This window comes from Mustelus asterias, unplaced genomic scaffold (genome assembly GCF_964213995.1).
Source record: "Mustelus asterias unplaced genomic scaffold, sMusAst1.hap1.1 HAP1_SCAFFOLD_1425, whole genome shotgun sequence".
NCBI classification, from domain to species: Eukaryota; Metazoa; Chordata; class Chondrichthyes; order Carcharhiniformes; family Triakidae; genus Mustelus; species Mustelus asterias.
In genome coordinates this window covers 27,811-46,164 of record NW_027591370.1, presented here as the reverse complement: position 1 = coordinate 46,164, position 18,354 = coordinate 27,811, and the positions used below count along the sequence as shown (strand labels likewise).

The window sequence follows — 18,354 nt, the reverse complement described above, 5'->3', positions numbered from 1 at the left end:
CAAACTTTGCATGTAATCTAAACTAATACTTTAGGACTAAGGGAATATTGAATTCTGTTGTCTTTCAAATAAGATATGAAATCATGGACCCACTTGGCAGTGTAATTGGATTTAAAATACCTCATGGCATTATTCCAAGAGAAAAGAGACCGCTGATGTCTGGGCCAAAGTTTAAACTCAGTTCCAAGGGGGAAGCAATGGCATCGTGGTATTGTCACTGGACTAGTAATCCAGAGACCCAGAACACTTGGGGATCTGTGTTCAAATCTCACCAAGGCAGACAGTGGAATTTCAATCCAATAAATAAAAATCTAGAAACTCATCTGCTTCTTTTAGGGAAGGAAATCTGCCATCCTTACCCAGTCTGACCTACATGTGACATCAGATCCACAACAATGTGGTTGACTCTTAAATGCCCTCTAATAGCTTAGCAAGCCACTCAGTTGTATTAAACCGCCAGAAAGTCAATAAGGAATGAAACTGGGCAGACAGCCAGCATCGACCTAGGCACCAGAAATAACTCAGTCTTATCGACCTGAGAAAGCCTTCCTTACTAACATCTAGGGGCTTGTTCCAAAATTGGGAGAGCTGTCTCACAGACATGTCAAGCAACAACCTGATAGTCACACTCACGGAATCACAGCTTACACGCAACATCCCATACACCACCATACCTGGGTATGTAATGCCCCAGAGGTGGCGGCGGCACTGTCAGAAGGAAGTTGCCCTAGCAATCCTTAACATTAACTCTGGACCCCATGAAGTCTCATGGCACAGGTCAAACATAGGCAAAGAAACCTCTTGCTGATTACCATGTACCAACCCTCCTCGATTGATGAATCAGTACTCCTCCATGTTGAACACTACTTGGAGGGTGGCAAGGGTGCAGACTTGGTTGGAGGACTACAATGTCCATCACCAAGAGTGACTTGGTAGTAACACTACCGAGGGCATAGTTGCTACACTGGGTCTGCAGCAGGTGGTGAGGAAACCAAGAAGAGGGAAAAACATACTTGACCTTGCCCCCACCAACCTGCCTGTCACAGATGCATTGGTCCACCACACAGTCCTCGTGGGGATAAGTCTTCACATTGAGAATATCCTCCATCATTTTGTGTGACACTATCACTGTGCTAAATGTGATAGATTTCAAACAGATCTAACAGCTCTAGACTGGGCAACCAAAGGCACTGTGCGCCATCAGCAGCAGTAGAATTGTATTAAACCACAGTCTGTAACCTCATGGCCTGGCAACTCCACCACTCTACCATTATCACCAAACCAGGGAATCAACCCTGGTTCAATCAAGAATGCAGGAGGGCATGCCAGCAGCAGCACCAGTCATACTGAAAAATGAGGTGTCAATCTGGTGAAGCGACAACACAGGACTACTCAGTGCCAAACAGTGACAGTAGCAAGTGACGGACAGAGCTAAGTGATCCCATAACCTACAGGTCAGATCTAAGCTCTGCAGTCTCGCCACATCCAGTCGTGAATGGTGGTAGACAAATAAACAACTCAATGGAGGAGGAGGTTCCACAAATATCCCCATCATCAAGTAGAGGATTACTCTCTACTTGCCTGGATGAGTGCAACACCAAAAACAAGAAGCTTGACACCATCCAGGACGCAGCTTGATTGTCATCCAATCCGCCACCTTCAACATTCACTGCCCTGACCACCGACATACAGTGGCAGCAGTACATACCATCTACAGATGTACTACAGGAACTCACCAAGGCTCCTTAGATAGCACCACCATAGCCCACAACCACTACTATTTAGAAGGACAGTAAGAAGTCTCACAACACCAGGTTAAAGTTCAGCAGGTTTATTTGGTATCACGAGCTTTCGGAGCGCTGCTCCTTTATCAGCTGAGCCACTCATCTGATTAAGGAGCAGTGCTCCGAAAGCTCGTGATACCAAATAAACCTGTTGAACTTTAAAGTTTATTTATTAGTCACAAATAAGGCTTACATTAACACTGCAAAGAAGTTACTGTGAAATTCCCCTAGTCGCCACACTCGGGTCAATGTACCTAACCAGCATGCCTTTCAGATTTAGCCTGGTGTTGAGAGACTTCTTATTGTGCCCACCCCAGTCCAACGCTGGCATCTCCACACCTAGAAGGACAGCACACATGGGAACACTCGCCATCCTGGCTTGGAAATATATTACTATGCCGTCACTGTCACTGTGTCAAAATCCTGAAACTCCCTAACAGCACTGTGGGTGCACCTACACCATATGGACTGCAGCGGTTCAAGAAGGCAGCTTACCACCACCTTCTCAAGAGCAATTAGAGATGGGTAATAAATGTTGGTTGGCCCAGTCAGCGAAGCCTATGCCTATGAATGAATGAAAAAAATCCATTAAAACAGACTAACTAGCAAATCAACATTGCTAATTTGTGGGACCCTGTTGCGTGCAATTTAGCTGCCATTTTCAGCAACAAATTTGCACTTCAGAAATAACCTGTTAGATATTGCACAGAATAATGGAACAGAAACAGGCCAATTGGCTGATATAGCCCACATTGGTGTTTATCTCAACATGAACCTCCTCCCACCTTACTTTATCGAACCCTATTGGCACATCCTTCTAAATACTTCTCCCTCATGCTTATCTAGTTTTTTCTGAAATTCATATATGCTATTCTCCTCAATTACTCTTTGTGGTAGAGAATTCTACGGTTTAACCACTCTGGGTGAAGAATTTCCTTCTGAAATCCCTACTGGATTTAGTGACATATTAATGGCCAGTTTGAAATTCCGTTTCAAACAGAGTCAGCTTCTTTACATCTAACTTATTAAACCTTTATAATCTTAAAGATCCCCCTCAGTCCTCTCTGTAATAAAGAGAACCCCAGCCTGTTTAATCTTTCCTTATAGGTTTAACTTCTCAGTTCTGATATCGTCCTTGTAAACCTTTTCTGCAACTTCGAGTGCCTCTGTACCCATTTTATAAATGGAGACTAGGATTGTTCACAGTACTCCAAATATAATCCAACCAAGCTTCTAGATGAAGTTTAACATAACTTTTTTTTTCAATTTTATTCCTCTCAAGATGTACCCCATTGGTTTGTTTACCTTTTATAGCTTTGATCGTCTGTGTTGCTGCTTATAATAATTTGTGAATCTATACTCCCCAATCCCTTCACTCCTCTAGCCCATCTAGATTCTTATTTTGCAAAAAGTAGGTGGGCTCGTACTTCTATCAAAAGTACGATATCATTTCACTCTTAACTGCAGTGAAACCTGTTCAAGAGACTGAGCAGATTGGGTTTGTACTCGTTGGAATTTAGAAGGCTGAGGGGGGATCTTATAGAGACCTATAAGATAATGAAGGGGCTGGATAGGGTAGAGGTGGAGAGATTCTTTCCACTTAGAAAGGAAGCTAGAACTAGAGGGCACAGCCTCAAATTAAAGGGGGGTCAGTTTAGGACAGAGTTGAGGAGGAACTTCTTCTCTCAGAGGGTGGTGAATCTCTGGAATTCTCTGCCCACTGAAGTGGTGGAGGCTACCTCGTTGAATATATTAAAATCACGGATAGACGGATTCATGATCAGTAAGGGAATTAGGGGTTTATAGGGATCAGGCGGGTAAGTGGAACTGATCCACTTCAGATCATCCATGATCTCATTGAATGGCGGGGCAGGCTCGAGGGGCTAGATGGCCTACTCCTGCTCCTATTTCTTATGTTCTTATGTTTATCATTTACTGACAGTCTCAAATATTTTGCATTTTAATAGATACAAACTGCACTTGGAAACAGACACTGGCATATTGTGAAGTATGGACAACATGAAATATACAATGTCTGTTTGCAACTTAAAACATGGGAAACACAGGTTAAGTTTGAGGTGGTATCTAGTAAGAAAAAATGCAGCTTCTTTGTAATGGAGATCTCTTCATTCAGCATTCAGAGTGAAAGCTGTACTGTATCAAGCATTGAATTCTTGCTCGGCTCCATCACAGGGATAAAGGTATTTCACTTTAAACATTTCACATAAGTCAGGCAGAGGAGTCGTAGGACCTAAAAATCACAGAGGGAGTAGGTGGTGAGGAGAGACAGAGAGAATAGTTTCCTCTTTTCCCTACCCTTGTTTCCCCTCTTCCCCTGATCTCAGATGGTTTCCTGGTTCTTGGAACTTCTCAGCTGCTGGCACAAACCACAAATAAAGATTTCCAACTATAAGGCATAATAAAGCATATGGAATTCTGGGCTTTATAAACAGGGGTAGAGAGTATAAAAACAAGGAGGCTGTCATGACTGCATTGAATATTGATTTCAACAGTAGGGGAAAAAGTGTGGTTGCATATTTACAACTCATGAAGAACAAGAGGGCAAGTTCAGGACACACAGACAGTAAAAATGTCTTGACAGAAGTTTGAGGCCGGAGGTGATATGGGAATTACCCAGGCAAGCTTATTTGTATCTAGTAGAAGAGTACCCTCCTCAGATTTGTGGGCAGTAGCCAAGCCTGCACTGGACTTCAGCTTGAATGTATACATCAAAGCATATTCTGTGCACATTAAAGGGGTAAAGTTTTGCCAGTGCGTCCTAATGTCAATCTTCTTGTTCCTTCATATTCCTCCCATTCCAGTTTCTATGTATCTACTGTTGCCAATGGAAGGGAGGCTCTTTCGTTCACTTAGTGACCTACATCTTGGGGCGGCACGGGGGCTAGCACTGCTGCCTCACTGCACCAGGGACCCGGGCTCGATTCCCGGCTTGGGTCACTGTCTGTGCGGAGTTTGCACATTCTCCCCGTGTCTGCGGAGGTTTCCTCCGGGTGCTCCCGTTTCCTCCCAGTCCAAACATGTGCAGGTTTGGTGGATTGGCCATGCTAACTTGCCGCTTAGTGACAGTGGTATTAGCAGGGTAAATACGTGGGATTACGGGAACAGGGCCTGAGCGGGATTGTTGCTGGTGCAGTCTCAATGGGCCAAATGGCCTCCTTCTGCACTGTAGGGATTCTATGATTCACAGGCAATGCCTGGCTACTGTTCACCAGGAATGTTTAATGTTTTATGGTTTGGCAGAGGTGGAGAGGTCATTGCGCAAGTTACTCTAGGCCCAAAATAATGTCCAATTACTCTATGATCACAAATTCACCAATATAGTGAAGACACTAAGATTCGTATAGGCAACACACATACCTGTACCTCATTAGTTTTCTGCCTGATGGCCTCCTCTTTGTCTCGGATGTCCTGCTCTAGTACATACTTCTCCCTGAAACAAACATACCATCATGCATCTTACAAACCCAAAAGCACATTTAAAAAACAAAACACTTGTTCGAAAAGACTACACAGTTGAAAAGTAAGATATATGGATTGATCTTTTAAAAGTAATATTGGACTCAAAACATTAACTGTTTCTCTCTCCACAGATGCCAGACCTGCTGAATTTTCCCAGCATTTTCTGTTTTTATTTCAGATTTCCAACATCCCCAGTACTTTTCTTTCAATTAATCTAATAATTGCTGAAATGACAAGAAAATAACAGCGAATGCTGCCGCACTGCTTCAGAAAATCACAGTACGATTAGGTAGAGTCCACATGGATTTATGAACCAGAATTCATGTTTTGACAAATGGGTTTGTAACTAGCAGTGTAGCTAAGGAGGAAACAATGGGTGCGATAGATATGTACTAGCATTTTAAACTTAAACAAGGGGAATCATGTGAGCATAAAAGAGGAGATGGCTAAAGTTAACTGGCAAATGTGCTTAAGTGATAGATCAATAGCAGTTCAGTGACAGACATTTAAAGGAATATTTTAGAACACACAGAATAGACACATTCCAATGAAAAAGAAAAAATCCAAGGGGAGGGCCCATCATCTCTGGTTAACTAAAAAAAAGTTAAAGATAATACTGAACTTAAAGAAAAGCATATAGTCACAGAAAGATGAGTGGCAGGTCAGAAGATTTGAAAGAATATAAAGAACATCAAGAATGACAAAATGTTTAATAAGGACGGAAAACCTAGAGTGCGAGAGAAAACTAGCCAGTAATATAAGGGTGGAAAGTAAGAGTTTTTGTAGATAATTAATTAAGAAAAGAGTTAACAAAGTGAGAGTTGGTCCTATAGAAAGTGCGTCTGAGGAATTGACAATGGAAAGCAGGGCCGTGGCGGATGAATTGAACAGGTATTTTGCATCGAACTTCACTATACAGGACACAAGTAACATCCCAGAGATAGCTGTAAATCAGAAAATGGAAAGGAGGGAGGGATTCAGTAAAATTACAACCACCAGGGAAGTGGTATTGAGCAAACTGCAGACTGACAAATCTCCGGAGACAGGCGGACTTCACCCTATGGTCTTGAAAGAAGCAGCTAGTGAGATAGTTGATGCACTGGTGTTAATGTTCCAAAATTCAAGATTCAGATAAGGTTCCATTAGATTGCAAGATAGCAAATGTAAAGGGCCGGCACAGTGGCACAATGGTTAGCACTGCTGCCTCACAGTGCCATGGACCCAGGTTCAATTCCAGCCTCAGGTGACTGTCTGTGCAGAGTCTGCACGTTCTCCCGTGTCTGCGTGGGTTTCCTCCGGGTGCTCCGGTTTCCTCCCACAGTCTGAAAGACATGCTGGTTAGATGCATTGGCCATGCTAAACTCTCCCTCAGTGTACCCAAACAGGCGCCGGAGTGTGGCGACTAGAGGATTTTCACAGTAACTTCATTGCAGTGTTAATGTGAGCCCACTTGTAACACTAATAAATAAACTTTACTTCAAATTTTACTTCAAAAAGAGAGGGAGACAGATAACAGGAAACTACAGGCCAGTTAGCCTAACATTTGTCATAGGGAAAATGTTAGAAGTCATTATGAAGGATGTCATAGCAGGGTCCTTGAAAAATTTCAAGCAATCAGGGAGAGTCAACATGGTTTTGTTTAAGGGAAATCATGTTTAACCAATTTATTGGAGTTCTTTGAAGGAGTCACATGTGCTGTGGTTAAAGGGGAACCAGTGAATGTACTGTAGTTAGATTTCGAGAAGGGGCCATTTGATGAGGTGTTACATCAAAGATTATTGAGGAAAATAAAAGACATGGTGTAGGTGGTAATATATCAGCATGGATTGAAGATTGGCTAGCTGACAGGAAACAGAATCGGCATAAATGGATAATTTTCTGGTTGGCAGTATGTGACAAGTGGTGTGCCACAGGGATCAGTGCTGGGGCCTCAACTTTTTACAATTTATATGAATGACTTGGATGAAGGGCCTGAATGTATGGTTGCTAAATTTGATGATGACAAAGATAGATAGGAAAGCAAATTGTGAAGAGGACATAAAGAGGTTACAAAGGGACACCGGTAGGTTAAATGAGTAAGCTAAAATCTGGGAAATGGAGTATAATATGGGAAAAAGTGAAATTGTCCATTTTGGCAGAAAGAATAAAAAAGCTTATTGTCTAAATGGTGAGAGATTGCAGAGCTCTGAGATGCAGAGGGATCAGGAGACCTAGTGCATGAATCACAAAAGATACAGCAAGTAATTAGAAAAGCTAATAGAATGCTATTGTTTATTGTGAGGTGACTTGATGACAAAAGTAGGGAGATTATGCTTCAGTTGTACAGGACGTTGATGAGACCACATCTGGAGTACTGTGTACAGTACTAGCCCCCTTATCGAAGGAAAGATGTAACTGCATTAGAAACAGTTCAGAGAAGGTTTACGAAACTAATACCAGGAATGAGGGGGTTGGCATTTGCGGAAAGGCTGGTGGCATTAGGTTTGTATCCACTCGAGTTTAGAAGAATAAGAGGTGACTTGATTGAAACCTTTAAGATCCTGAGGGGTATTCACAGGGTGAATGTGGAGAGGATGTTTCCCTTGTGGGAGAATCTAGAACGAGGGGTCACTTTCTAAAAATAAGGGGTCACTCGTTTAAGACAGAGATGAGGAGAATTTCTTTCTATCAGAGGGTCATGAGACTCTGGAACTCTCCTCAAAAGGCAGTGAAAACAGAATCTTTGAATATTTTAAGACAGAGCAAGATAGATTTTTGATTAACAAAGGGGTGAAAGGTTATCGGGGGTAGGCAGGAATGTGGGATTAAAGTTAGAATCAAATCGGCCATGATCCTACAGAATGGCAGAGCAAGCTTGAGGGGCTGAGTGGCCTACTCCTGCTACGACTTTGTATATATGTATGGTTTTCAGAAGACATTCGGTAAAGTATTACAAGAAGTTGTTACACAAGATTAGAGATCGGGGTAGTATATTAGCATAGAGAGGATTGGTTAAACATAGAACATTACAGCGCAGTACAGGCCCTTCGGCCTTCGGTGTTGCGCCGACCTGTGAAACCAATCTAAAGCCCATCTAACCTACACTATTCCAATATCATCCATATGTTTATCCAATGACCATTTAAATGCCCTTAATGTTGGCGAGTCCACTACTGTTGCAGGCAGGGCATTCCACGCCCTTACTACTCTCTGAGTAAAGAACCTACCTCTGACATCTGTCCTATATCTATCACCCCTCAATTTAAAGCCACGTCCCCTCGTGCGAGCCATCACCATCCGAGGAAAAAGGCTCTCATTGTCCACCCTATCTAATCCTTTGATCATCTTATATGCCTCTATTAAGTCACCTCTTAACCTTCTTCTCTCTAATGAAAACAGCCTCAAGTCCCTCAGCCTTTCCTCATAAGACCTTCCCACCATACCAGGCAACATCCTAGTAAATCTCCTCTGCACCCTTTCCAATGCTTCCACATCCTTCTTATAATGCGGCGACCAGAACTGTACATAATACTCCAAGTACGGCCACACCAGAGTTTTGTACAGTTGCAACATGACCTCATGGCTCCGAAACTCAATCCCTCTACCAATAAAAGCTAACACACTGTACGCCTTCTTAACAACCCTATCAACCTGGGTGCCAACTTTCAGGGATCTATGCACATGGACACCGAGATCTCTCTGCTCATCTACACTACAAAGTATCTTACCATTAGCCCAGTACTCTGTATTCCTGTTACTCCTTCCAAAGTGAATCACCTCACACTTTTCCGCATTAAACTCCATTTGCCACCTCTCAGCCCAGCTCTGCAGCTTATCTATGTCTCTCTGTAATCTGCAACATCCTTCCGTGCTGTCCACAACTCCTCCGACTTTAGTGTCATCCGCAAATTTACTAACCCATCCTTCCACGCCCTCATCCAGGTCATTTATAAAAATGACAAACAGCAGTGGCCCCAAAACAGATCCTTGCGGTACACCACTAGTAACTGAACTCCAGGATGAACATTTCCCATCGACCACCACCCTCTGTCTTCTTACAGCTAGACAATTTCTGAGCCAAACCGCTAAATCACCCTCAATCCCATGCCTCCGTATCTTCTGCAATAGCCTACCGTGGGGAACCTTATCAAACGCTTTACTGAAATCCATATACACCACATCAACTGCTTTACCCTTATCCACCTCTTTGGTCACCTTCTCAAAGAACTCAATAAGGTTTGTGAGGCACGACCTACCCTTCACAAAACCGTGCTGACTATCCCTAATCAAATTGTTCCTTTCTAGATACTTATAAAACCTATCTCTTATAAATAAATCCTATCTCTTATAAATAAAGGACAGAAAACACTAGGGTTATATGGATCATTGTTGTGATGGCAGAATGCAATTAATGAAGAGTGCCACATGGATCAGTGCTTGCTCCTCAGCTATTTACAATTAGTAGGAATGACTTGGATAAAGAGACAAAGTGTAATATGTTCAAATTTGCCGATGATACAAAGCTAAATGGGAAAGTAAACTGAAAAGACAAAGAGGCTGCAAAGGGAAATAAACTGGTTAGGTTATTGGGCAGGAAAGTAGCAGCTGGAGTTTAACATGGGGAAGTGTGAAAATATTTTTTAAAAGGTGAGAGGTTAGTAAATGTTGAGATTTGGATGTCCTTGTACACAAATCACAAAACATTATCATGCAGATACAGCAAGTAGGAAGACAAATGGTAATCTAGCCTTTATTGAGATGGGGTTGGAGTATAACAGGAAGGAAATCTTGCCGCAATTATATAAGATTTTGTAAAGATCACACCTGGAGTACTGTGTACAGTTTTAGTCTCCTTACACATGGAAGGATGTACTGCCTTAGAGCGAGTGCAGCGAAGGGTCACCAGGCTGATTTCTGAGGGGTGGGGTTTGTCATACAAGGAGAGCTTGCATAGCCTAGGCCTATATTCCTCAAAAATTAGAAGAATGAGAGGATGTATCACTGAAACATATAAAATTCAGAGGATTTACAGCGTAGATACTGGATCGAATCTAGAACTAAAGGTTCATAGCCCAAGAGTACAGAGTTGTCCATTTAGAACGGAGACAAGGAGAAATTTCTTCACTCAGGTTTGTGAATTTTTCACATTGTCCAACTAGACGGCGGCTGTGGATGCACCAACATTGAGAATATTCAAGTCTGAGAATTTTGGAACCAAGGAAATAAAGCGATACAGGGATATGACAGGAAAGCGGAATTGCTGTACTGGTCACAGCAAGATATTATTTATTGATATTTTTTATTTAATAGTAAAACAGGCTTGAGCAGTCATATGGCTTACCCTTTGTCCTACTGAAAAGGAACCTACCACCCCTTCCTGATCGAGTCAACATGCAACTCCGGTTTCTCAGCATGACATTAATGCTGAATGCCTTTGCCAATATTATCACAACCAAAGAATAAATAATTATTTTAAAATCTATAGTGATTGGTGATTCTACCAGTTGCAAGCATTGCGCAATAAACAGTGACAACTTCATCCCATAAAGTTCTGCCCACACAAATAATTGAAAATGAATGACTGTGGCAATCAAAATTCAAACTCCTGTACATGGCATGAAACATAATATCTTCAATGGCAAAACCATCAATGTCCATGACATGGAAAGGGTACACACAATGAGCTGCACTACTCCAGGTTAAACTTGACTGCAAGATAACACGACAATAGAAGATTGGAACAGATCAATCCATCGAGGTGGCCACAGGATCCTTAAGCCAGAAAGATCCTTAATATGACTGACTAACTGAATTGACCCATACACAGAATCTGGAGAGACAAACCTGTAACTGGGGCTGAGATTCTTCCACTCAGCTCCAGTTAACTCTGCAGGTCAATGCCTTAATGGAGCGGGTGGTCCCAGTAAAGTAGCAGTGACAAGTTTACATGTTCAATGTGCTGCTGAACTAAAGTTTGAGTTGGTTGCAAAATCACAGAATTGTTCCAATGCAGGAATGGCCATTTGGCTCATCGTATATGTACCGGCTCTCCAAATGAGCAATTCACTTAATGTCATTCTTTCCCCCTTCTACATGTAACCAACCCTACACATTCTTCCTTTTCAAGTAAGAGTCTAATTCTCTTTTGAATGTTTCAACTGAACAACCTCCACCACACTCTCAGGCAGCACCCCTTGGAGTGGGATCTGCCTTGCCTCTATGGACCTAGTTAAATGGGATGTGTTATTAGATAAATGTGAACTCTAGTCAATAGGTTTCTCATTAGTTTAGTTCAGAATCTTAAAAAGAAAACTTTCCAAGTAAAATACCTAACTTGATTTTTTAAAATGCCACCTATTTAAGAGCTGTGGACTTTATATGTCCTTAATCTCTCGACCCTTCCAAGAAACTGATTCCTGGATAGCAGATAAAAATAAATTAAATTTATTTTATCTTATATAAAATAATTTTATTTTATCTTATATAAATTAAATTAAATTTGCAGATAAAATAGTACAACAGATTAAAAAATTCTAACCCAATTCAAAAGTTCCTGAACATGGCAATTTACCTTGATAAACTTCCAAAAAATAGGCACTGGGAATATCTTTCAATAAATATTTCTGTAAAGTTGCCCAAATTAAGCCTGGCTCTTTACTGGTTCAGCTCAATACCAAGTGGTGCATTTGTCCAGCCATTAGGGGAGCTACATGTTTGACATTTATCCACACACTTTTATCACTGCGCTCTCAAATACAAACCATCAGGCAGGTTCACATTAGCATTTCAAAAGAGCCCAACGAAAAACATGTTTGCTTCCAAATTGCAAACAAGGCAACCTACTGCGGGTCATGTGGCTCATACCACACTGGAACAAAAGAACTCTTGTGGTTCTGTGGTTCTTGAGCTCATAGAACTCATTTACAAGAAATTGTAAATGAACCATATATAACTACCAATCACCAGAAACCGTGTTAGTTTTGTTTTTAAATTAAAAACATTTCTCAACCGAAATCAATCTGGCTGCAGTTCCACCAGTCAGGGTCAGCTGAATTTCTTTGGAGCTTGCAAGAGGTATGGCATATACTGGTAAGGATTAGACCTGGCTATTTCAACATGAAAGTGCAGATGATGACTGTGATTAGCAGCCTCCTTGTAACTAGCAGCCTCCTTGTAACTGTCTCTCCCAGCGCTGTGGATGATAATGTGGTAGATTAACTTGCTTTGGAGCTCACTGACTTCATTGTTCCCACGAAACCAATGTCATATCAATGCTTGATACATGATTATATATAGAGCAACGAAAATATCTCTTCCCTTCATGAAGTCCAGTTCTCAGTTCCCATGTACATCCTTATTTCAGCTCCCATAAGTATCTAACTCCAGTATTTAATTCCCTTGCTGATGCAGCATCAACCACTGACCAGAATCGATTCTCATCTCAGCATTGAGCATCTTCCCACTCAAATATGTTGAACTGCATAACACCCTCAACAGGTGTCTGCAAGTACAGTGCAATGCAGTATGTACCCAGATTGTACCAGGACCTATCAAAGCGATAATTTTTTAATAGAGCCTGAAGCCTCTATAAACTGCCTGCTGTAGCACAACCTTCCACACACAAAGAATGACCATTTCGCTAATATGCCAGGGGATTACCAACATCCATGAGATTAAAAATCATGCATTTATAGCAAAGCAAATGAAGGGCATTGGAGAAAATAAACAAAACACCTTGCCTGCACTCCAGCAGAGAATTTCTAACTTTAACTCAGATTTCCTACTACAAGTCAAGGTTATTGTTTGGTAATGTGTTTCTCTGCTGCACCAAACATAAGATTTCAAAGTGTGACTTCCACATAGCACTGTCTGGTATTTGTAGTAATATTTGGGCTATCTGATCATCAACTGCAATCACACCCTCTTCTGATTAGTGTAAATACCACAGCTTTCCTTTCTCTTGATTGAGAATGCACCAGAATGATTTATAGCCTTTAAAACTGAATAAAACTGACATGAACAAGCAATATAAACTGAAGAAACCTGAAAACAAAATCTCCACAAAACTGCACCCCTTCCATCAAACCTTGTTATTTTTCTTCCTGCAACAACCTACAAGAATTGCATGCAAACTAAACAGAGGGTTTACTGTATGTAAACAATATTGCATGCATCAAGCTCCTGAAGGTGAATTTGCAGAATTAATGATTGCATCCAGTGCTCGCTTTCCGGTTTGAATTTATCTTTTTTGCATAGCTTCATGTAAAAAAAAATCAGGTGCACAAAAATGCATGTTTTCTTAGGTCTTCTTGGAAGCAGGATTTATTATCAATCTAAAAACTTCAGGCTTGATCAACAAGGCAATTTGGGGAACAAGTTTCAAAATCACCAATAAATGTTTATAATCGTCTTCACAGAAGAATGGTGTTAAAAGGAGTTAAATAGCATCAGCTGCGTGCCAAAGCATCTCCGTCTATTGAAAGAAATGACTGACTGGTTTCCAAGCCAGAAACGGAAAGGGAACGGCCAATTGCGTATAAATAAACATTTTGTCTCTCGTACTAAGACTGTTCAGATAAACCACAATGGTCTTCTCTAGTGTTGTACATTCTCATGCAATCTAACAATGTAATGAACATTACAGGATTGTATTGGAGTAAAAAGTTTGGAGCAGGGGGCACAATTTAAGGAAAGTGGATAATGCTTCATGGCATTACTGGTTCACGATGCTTCTTTTAAATTTGCCTCTACAGCAGCTACCACAAAACCTATCGCCCAGTTACTCGGGGTCAAAAAGCTGAAATTAGTAAAGACAAATAAGATTTAATGGTGGTCATATTCATGCCAGAGATCAGTCACAATATTTAAAACGGACAAACAGTGGTTACCTTATAAATGAGGTTACTGGCAACGTTTAGCACTCAATAATACAGATGACTAATGACATATGACCTTTTCAGCCACACTGTTCCACTGGACCAATCAAAGTACCATTTAAAAAATTGCAGTGTTCAAAACTGACACTAAAAAAGCTATTACAGGTACAATATTTTTTTCTTAGACTTGCATTATTGCCTGCTACTGCAGACAGCTGGTTAAACCCATATCACATTGGATGCCAAATCATCACACTCTGAAGATCATTTGGAGGTTACAAGGTTTCAGCTCTTAAGAGAAACTGAAAATCAGAAGACATCATTAAGTAATATTTGAATATTGCCATCTGGGGCACACTACCAGATTAATATAGCCACTTGGAAAGAGAGAGAAATTGCAGGTTTGTCTACTTCCCCAATCAATGCCAGCCATCATTGAGAGGTCAGAAATGTGCAATGGGAGACAATTAGTTCTAACAGAGGGCGGCACAGTGGCACAGCAGTTAGCACTGCTACCTCACAGCACCAGGACCCAGATGCGATTCCCAATTTAGGTCACTGTCTTTGTGAAGTTTGCACGTTCTTCCCGTGTCTGCATGGGTTTTCAACCACAGTCCGAAAGACGTGCCAGTTAGGTGCACTGGCCATGCTTAATTGCCCCTCAGTGTACCCGGACAGGCACAGAGTGTGGCGACTAGGGGATTTTCACAGTAATTTCACTGCAGTGTTAATGTAAGCCCACTTGTGGCAATAATAAATAAACTTTAAACTTTAACTTGAAGTGTCTCTGCTCTGCAGTGAGTTAGCATCTTCAGGAGATATGAAGTGAAAGCGGATGTAGGCTAGGGATAAGCCTGGGAGAGAAGAGGGCGTTAATCTGGAGAGGTGATTGCTGAAAAAAGGAGACAAGCTGTCGAAGCTTTTCATTTTGCACCCCAGAGCAAATTCACAAGATTACCAATTGTAAAGGGAACAATTTAAACCTCATGAGAAGAGAGTTAGCAAGTAGACTCTGATTGGAAGAAGCATTGCCTCAGATTTATAAGAACATAAGAAATAGGAGCAGGAGTAGGCCATCTAGCCCCTCGAGCCTGCCCCGCCATTCAATAAGATCATGGCTGATCTGACGTGGATCAGTACCACTTACCCGCCTGATCCCCATAACCCTTAATTCCCTTACCGATCAGGAATCCATCCATCCGCGCTTTAAACATATGAGAATTTAGAGAATATTTACCTAAACAAATAAACAAGCAAGCAGTGAGTGGGACTACTTGGATGGCTTTGTAAAGAGTTAGCATAGGGTGATTGATCTCCAAGAAAATGCCAATTCTTGCAAATTTATTGCAAGATGCAATTACAAATTAGCATTGAGCACTACTTGTGAAGAGGCTCTGACATCTCAGAGTTTTTGCTTTGATATTGAATAATGATCTTGCAAGGGGAGTCTGAAATCTCAGGTTCGTTGCTATGATATCGAATAATGAAATTAACATTGGCGGCCTGCGCACACAAAATGCCATGTGTTCCAGAAATTGCTGTATCTATGTTGACAAGCAACCCAGTGCACTCTGGGTACTTCTCAGTGGTTCTGCATCACACATGTTCAGTGTGGGGTAAGTCACCACAAAATGCTGTCTGCCTGCATTCCCATGATTGATTCGGTGCCAGGAACAGGGCATTCTTGGTAAAGTCAGTGACTGTTGAAGATTTGGAGCGCTGGCGAAAGATAAAGGCAGGGGTTGGGGGAGGGATTCTCCCAACCCGCTGAGCTGCTCGAGTAACGCAGCAGGCCGGGAGACATCAGCGATGGCCGTTTCGCGGGCTTCCCGCTGGGTGCCATAGCCTCCGGAACAAAGGGGCTGGCCCGGGAGGCCAGCGATCGGTGGATGGGGGGGGGGCCAAAAGGCCTGTGATGGGGGGGTTGCAGGGCTGGCCAGCAATTGGGAGGCCGGCAATGCGGGGCCACTGAGCATGCGCCAATCTCTGCGCTGACAGATCGGCGCATGCGCAGTGGCCCGCTCAGCGCTATGCTGCCGGCCTCTCGGGCAGGAATAGGCCTCGCCTACAGATTTCCATAGTGAATCATACTGAATCACTCCTCAATGCACAGATTGTCGGAGATTCATTCCGGAAATCACACTATAAAAACCAACAGGATTTACTCCTATTTTCCTGCATGTTGGGAACTTAGAATTTTTTTGGGAGAATCCCAGCTGGGTCTCCTCAGATGGGATTCAGAGCTGGAGCGACAGAGAGAAGTGGCGAAAGGGTTGATATTACAAAGCTGAAGGGAATGGTAATATGTATAAAGATGTGTCTAGCGAAGCTGTTAGTACCACAGCACTGAACGATACTTGCCTAAGTCCTACTGCATTTCTTATTTTCTCCAGTCCTGATGAAAGGTAATCAATCTCAAACATTAACTGTCTCCTTCCCCACAGAAGCTGTCAGAACTGCTAAATGTTCCCAGAATTTTCCTTTTTTTTTAATAAAGAATTGTTGTTTATCTGGAAGTTTTTTTTGGTATTTTACTTCTAATCAAAAAAGCCAATTCAAACGAAGTCCAATCATGGTCCCCACGAGGGACAAACCAGATCCAAGCTGACAAGACAAGGATATTGCTTCTCATCTTGGGCTCGATCAAACAAGATCCAAGCTGACAGGATGAGTCAGTGCACCCCCTCCCGGACTTCATCTAACACTTCACCTCAGCAAAAAGGTCAAGCTTTGAAAAATTACATCAGGTAAAACCTCAGTTTAACGGTTACCTTGATCCTTTACTCTACCCTAGCCTGGGCAAACCACAATCGCAGGCATCAGCACACCCCAGTGCAGTGGACTAGTCTCATCCCCTGCCTGATCATGGTTTCACCCTTGCCAGGCTTAATCATGATTTCACCCCGATTTGCCCAAAACATGGTAGATACTAAAACCAATAGATAATCACATAAATCTATGAGTAACTGCACTGTTAACTGTTAATGGCTACATTCAGAATTTCATCACTAAGGATTTGGAACCATACCGTTACAATGTGATTGAAATGCAAAGCTCAGTATTACATTGTGAAAAAGCTAACTCACACAAGATCTGAGAGATAATGAAAGATAGTGATTTCCGTTACAGAGAATTCTATGTTCAACCCAAAGTCATTCTTACTGACTCATTACATACTTTCTCACTGATTTTTTATAAAATATGTTATGCTGCTTTGGCATTTCATCAATTATTATGCTTATGTAACACATGTTCATATTAGCAGAGGGGTTACAGAGCTCCATGGACTACTTGATAGACCTACAGGCGATGCTATGATCGTGAGTTAAATAATTTGAAGTATCAAATAACATTAGGAACTAAAATATAGCTGCAGTTTTAAACTGATAGTTTGAATTGACATATAATTCCACATCATAGCCAGTGGGTGGATCTGCAACAATTCCAAGCGCAAAAGATTCCAAACACTATGCAAATTCAAAATAAAATTATAATCCAACCAACTCCCTCTCCCACCTCCCCCTTTACTGAGTCTCCTCCTGAGTGTTCGAGTGTTCATCAGCTGCTCTCACTCTCCACTGGGAATTTATTGCAGACACTGCTCTTCCCCAAAGAGACACTTTTCCCCTTCCCCCTCTGCCAAACCTCCTCCACTCATCAGAAAAATTATGACCCCCATCTCTAACTATTCCTGATCTGAATTCCACAATCAATCAGAACTGTCCACATGCAATGCCAAGAGAGATTAAAATGTTAGTTGCTTTTGCTTGTAAAATAGCATGGGTCTAAATCAATTATGGTGAGCAGGTAAGTACAAGTACACACCTCAGAACAGAACTGAGAAAAGATTCAGCTTTGCAGATTTCAACAGACAAAACAATAATCGCTCCCTCAATCCCAACAAAATGAAGGAGATAGTCATGGAATTCAGGAAGCGTAGCGGAGAACAAGCCCCTTCTACATCAATGGGGACGAAGTACAAATGGTCAAGAGCTTCAAGTTTTTAGGTGTCCAAATCACCAACAAACAACCTGTCCTGGCCCCCCCATGCCGACATTATAGTTAAAGCCCAGCAACGCCTCTACTTTCTCAGAAGACTAAGGAAATTTGGTATGTCCGCTACGACTCTCACAAACTTCTACAGATGCACCATAGAAAACATTCTTTCTGGTTGTATCACAACTTGGTATGGCTCCTGCTCTGCCCAAGACTGCAAGGAAGTACAAAAGATCGTG

General features: G+C 41.9%; 1 protein-coding gene across 1 annotated transcript in view; it reads right to left on the bottom strand.

The window, feature by feature from the left end:
* The window catches only part of LOC144488265 (epidermal growth factor receptor substrate 15-like 1), a gene marked incomplete at its 3' end in the record, with an annotated part of 86,301 nt that overhangs the window by 45,345 nt on the left and 22,602 nt on the right, over nucleotides 1-18,354 (bottom strand). Inside the window, exon 4 of the mRNA XM_078206306.1 lies at nucleotides 5,163-5,235. Coding sequence (XP_078062432.1) covers nucleotides 5,163-5,235 — 73 coding nt within the window. The remainder of the gene's footprint in view (nucleotides 1-5,162; nucleotides 5,236-18,354) is intronic.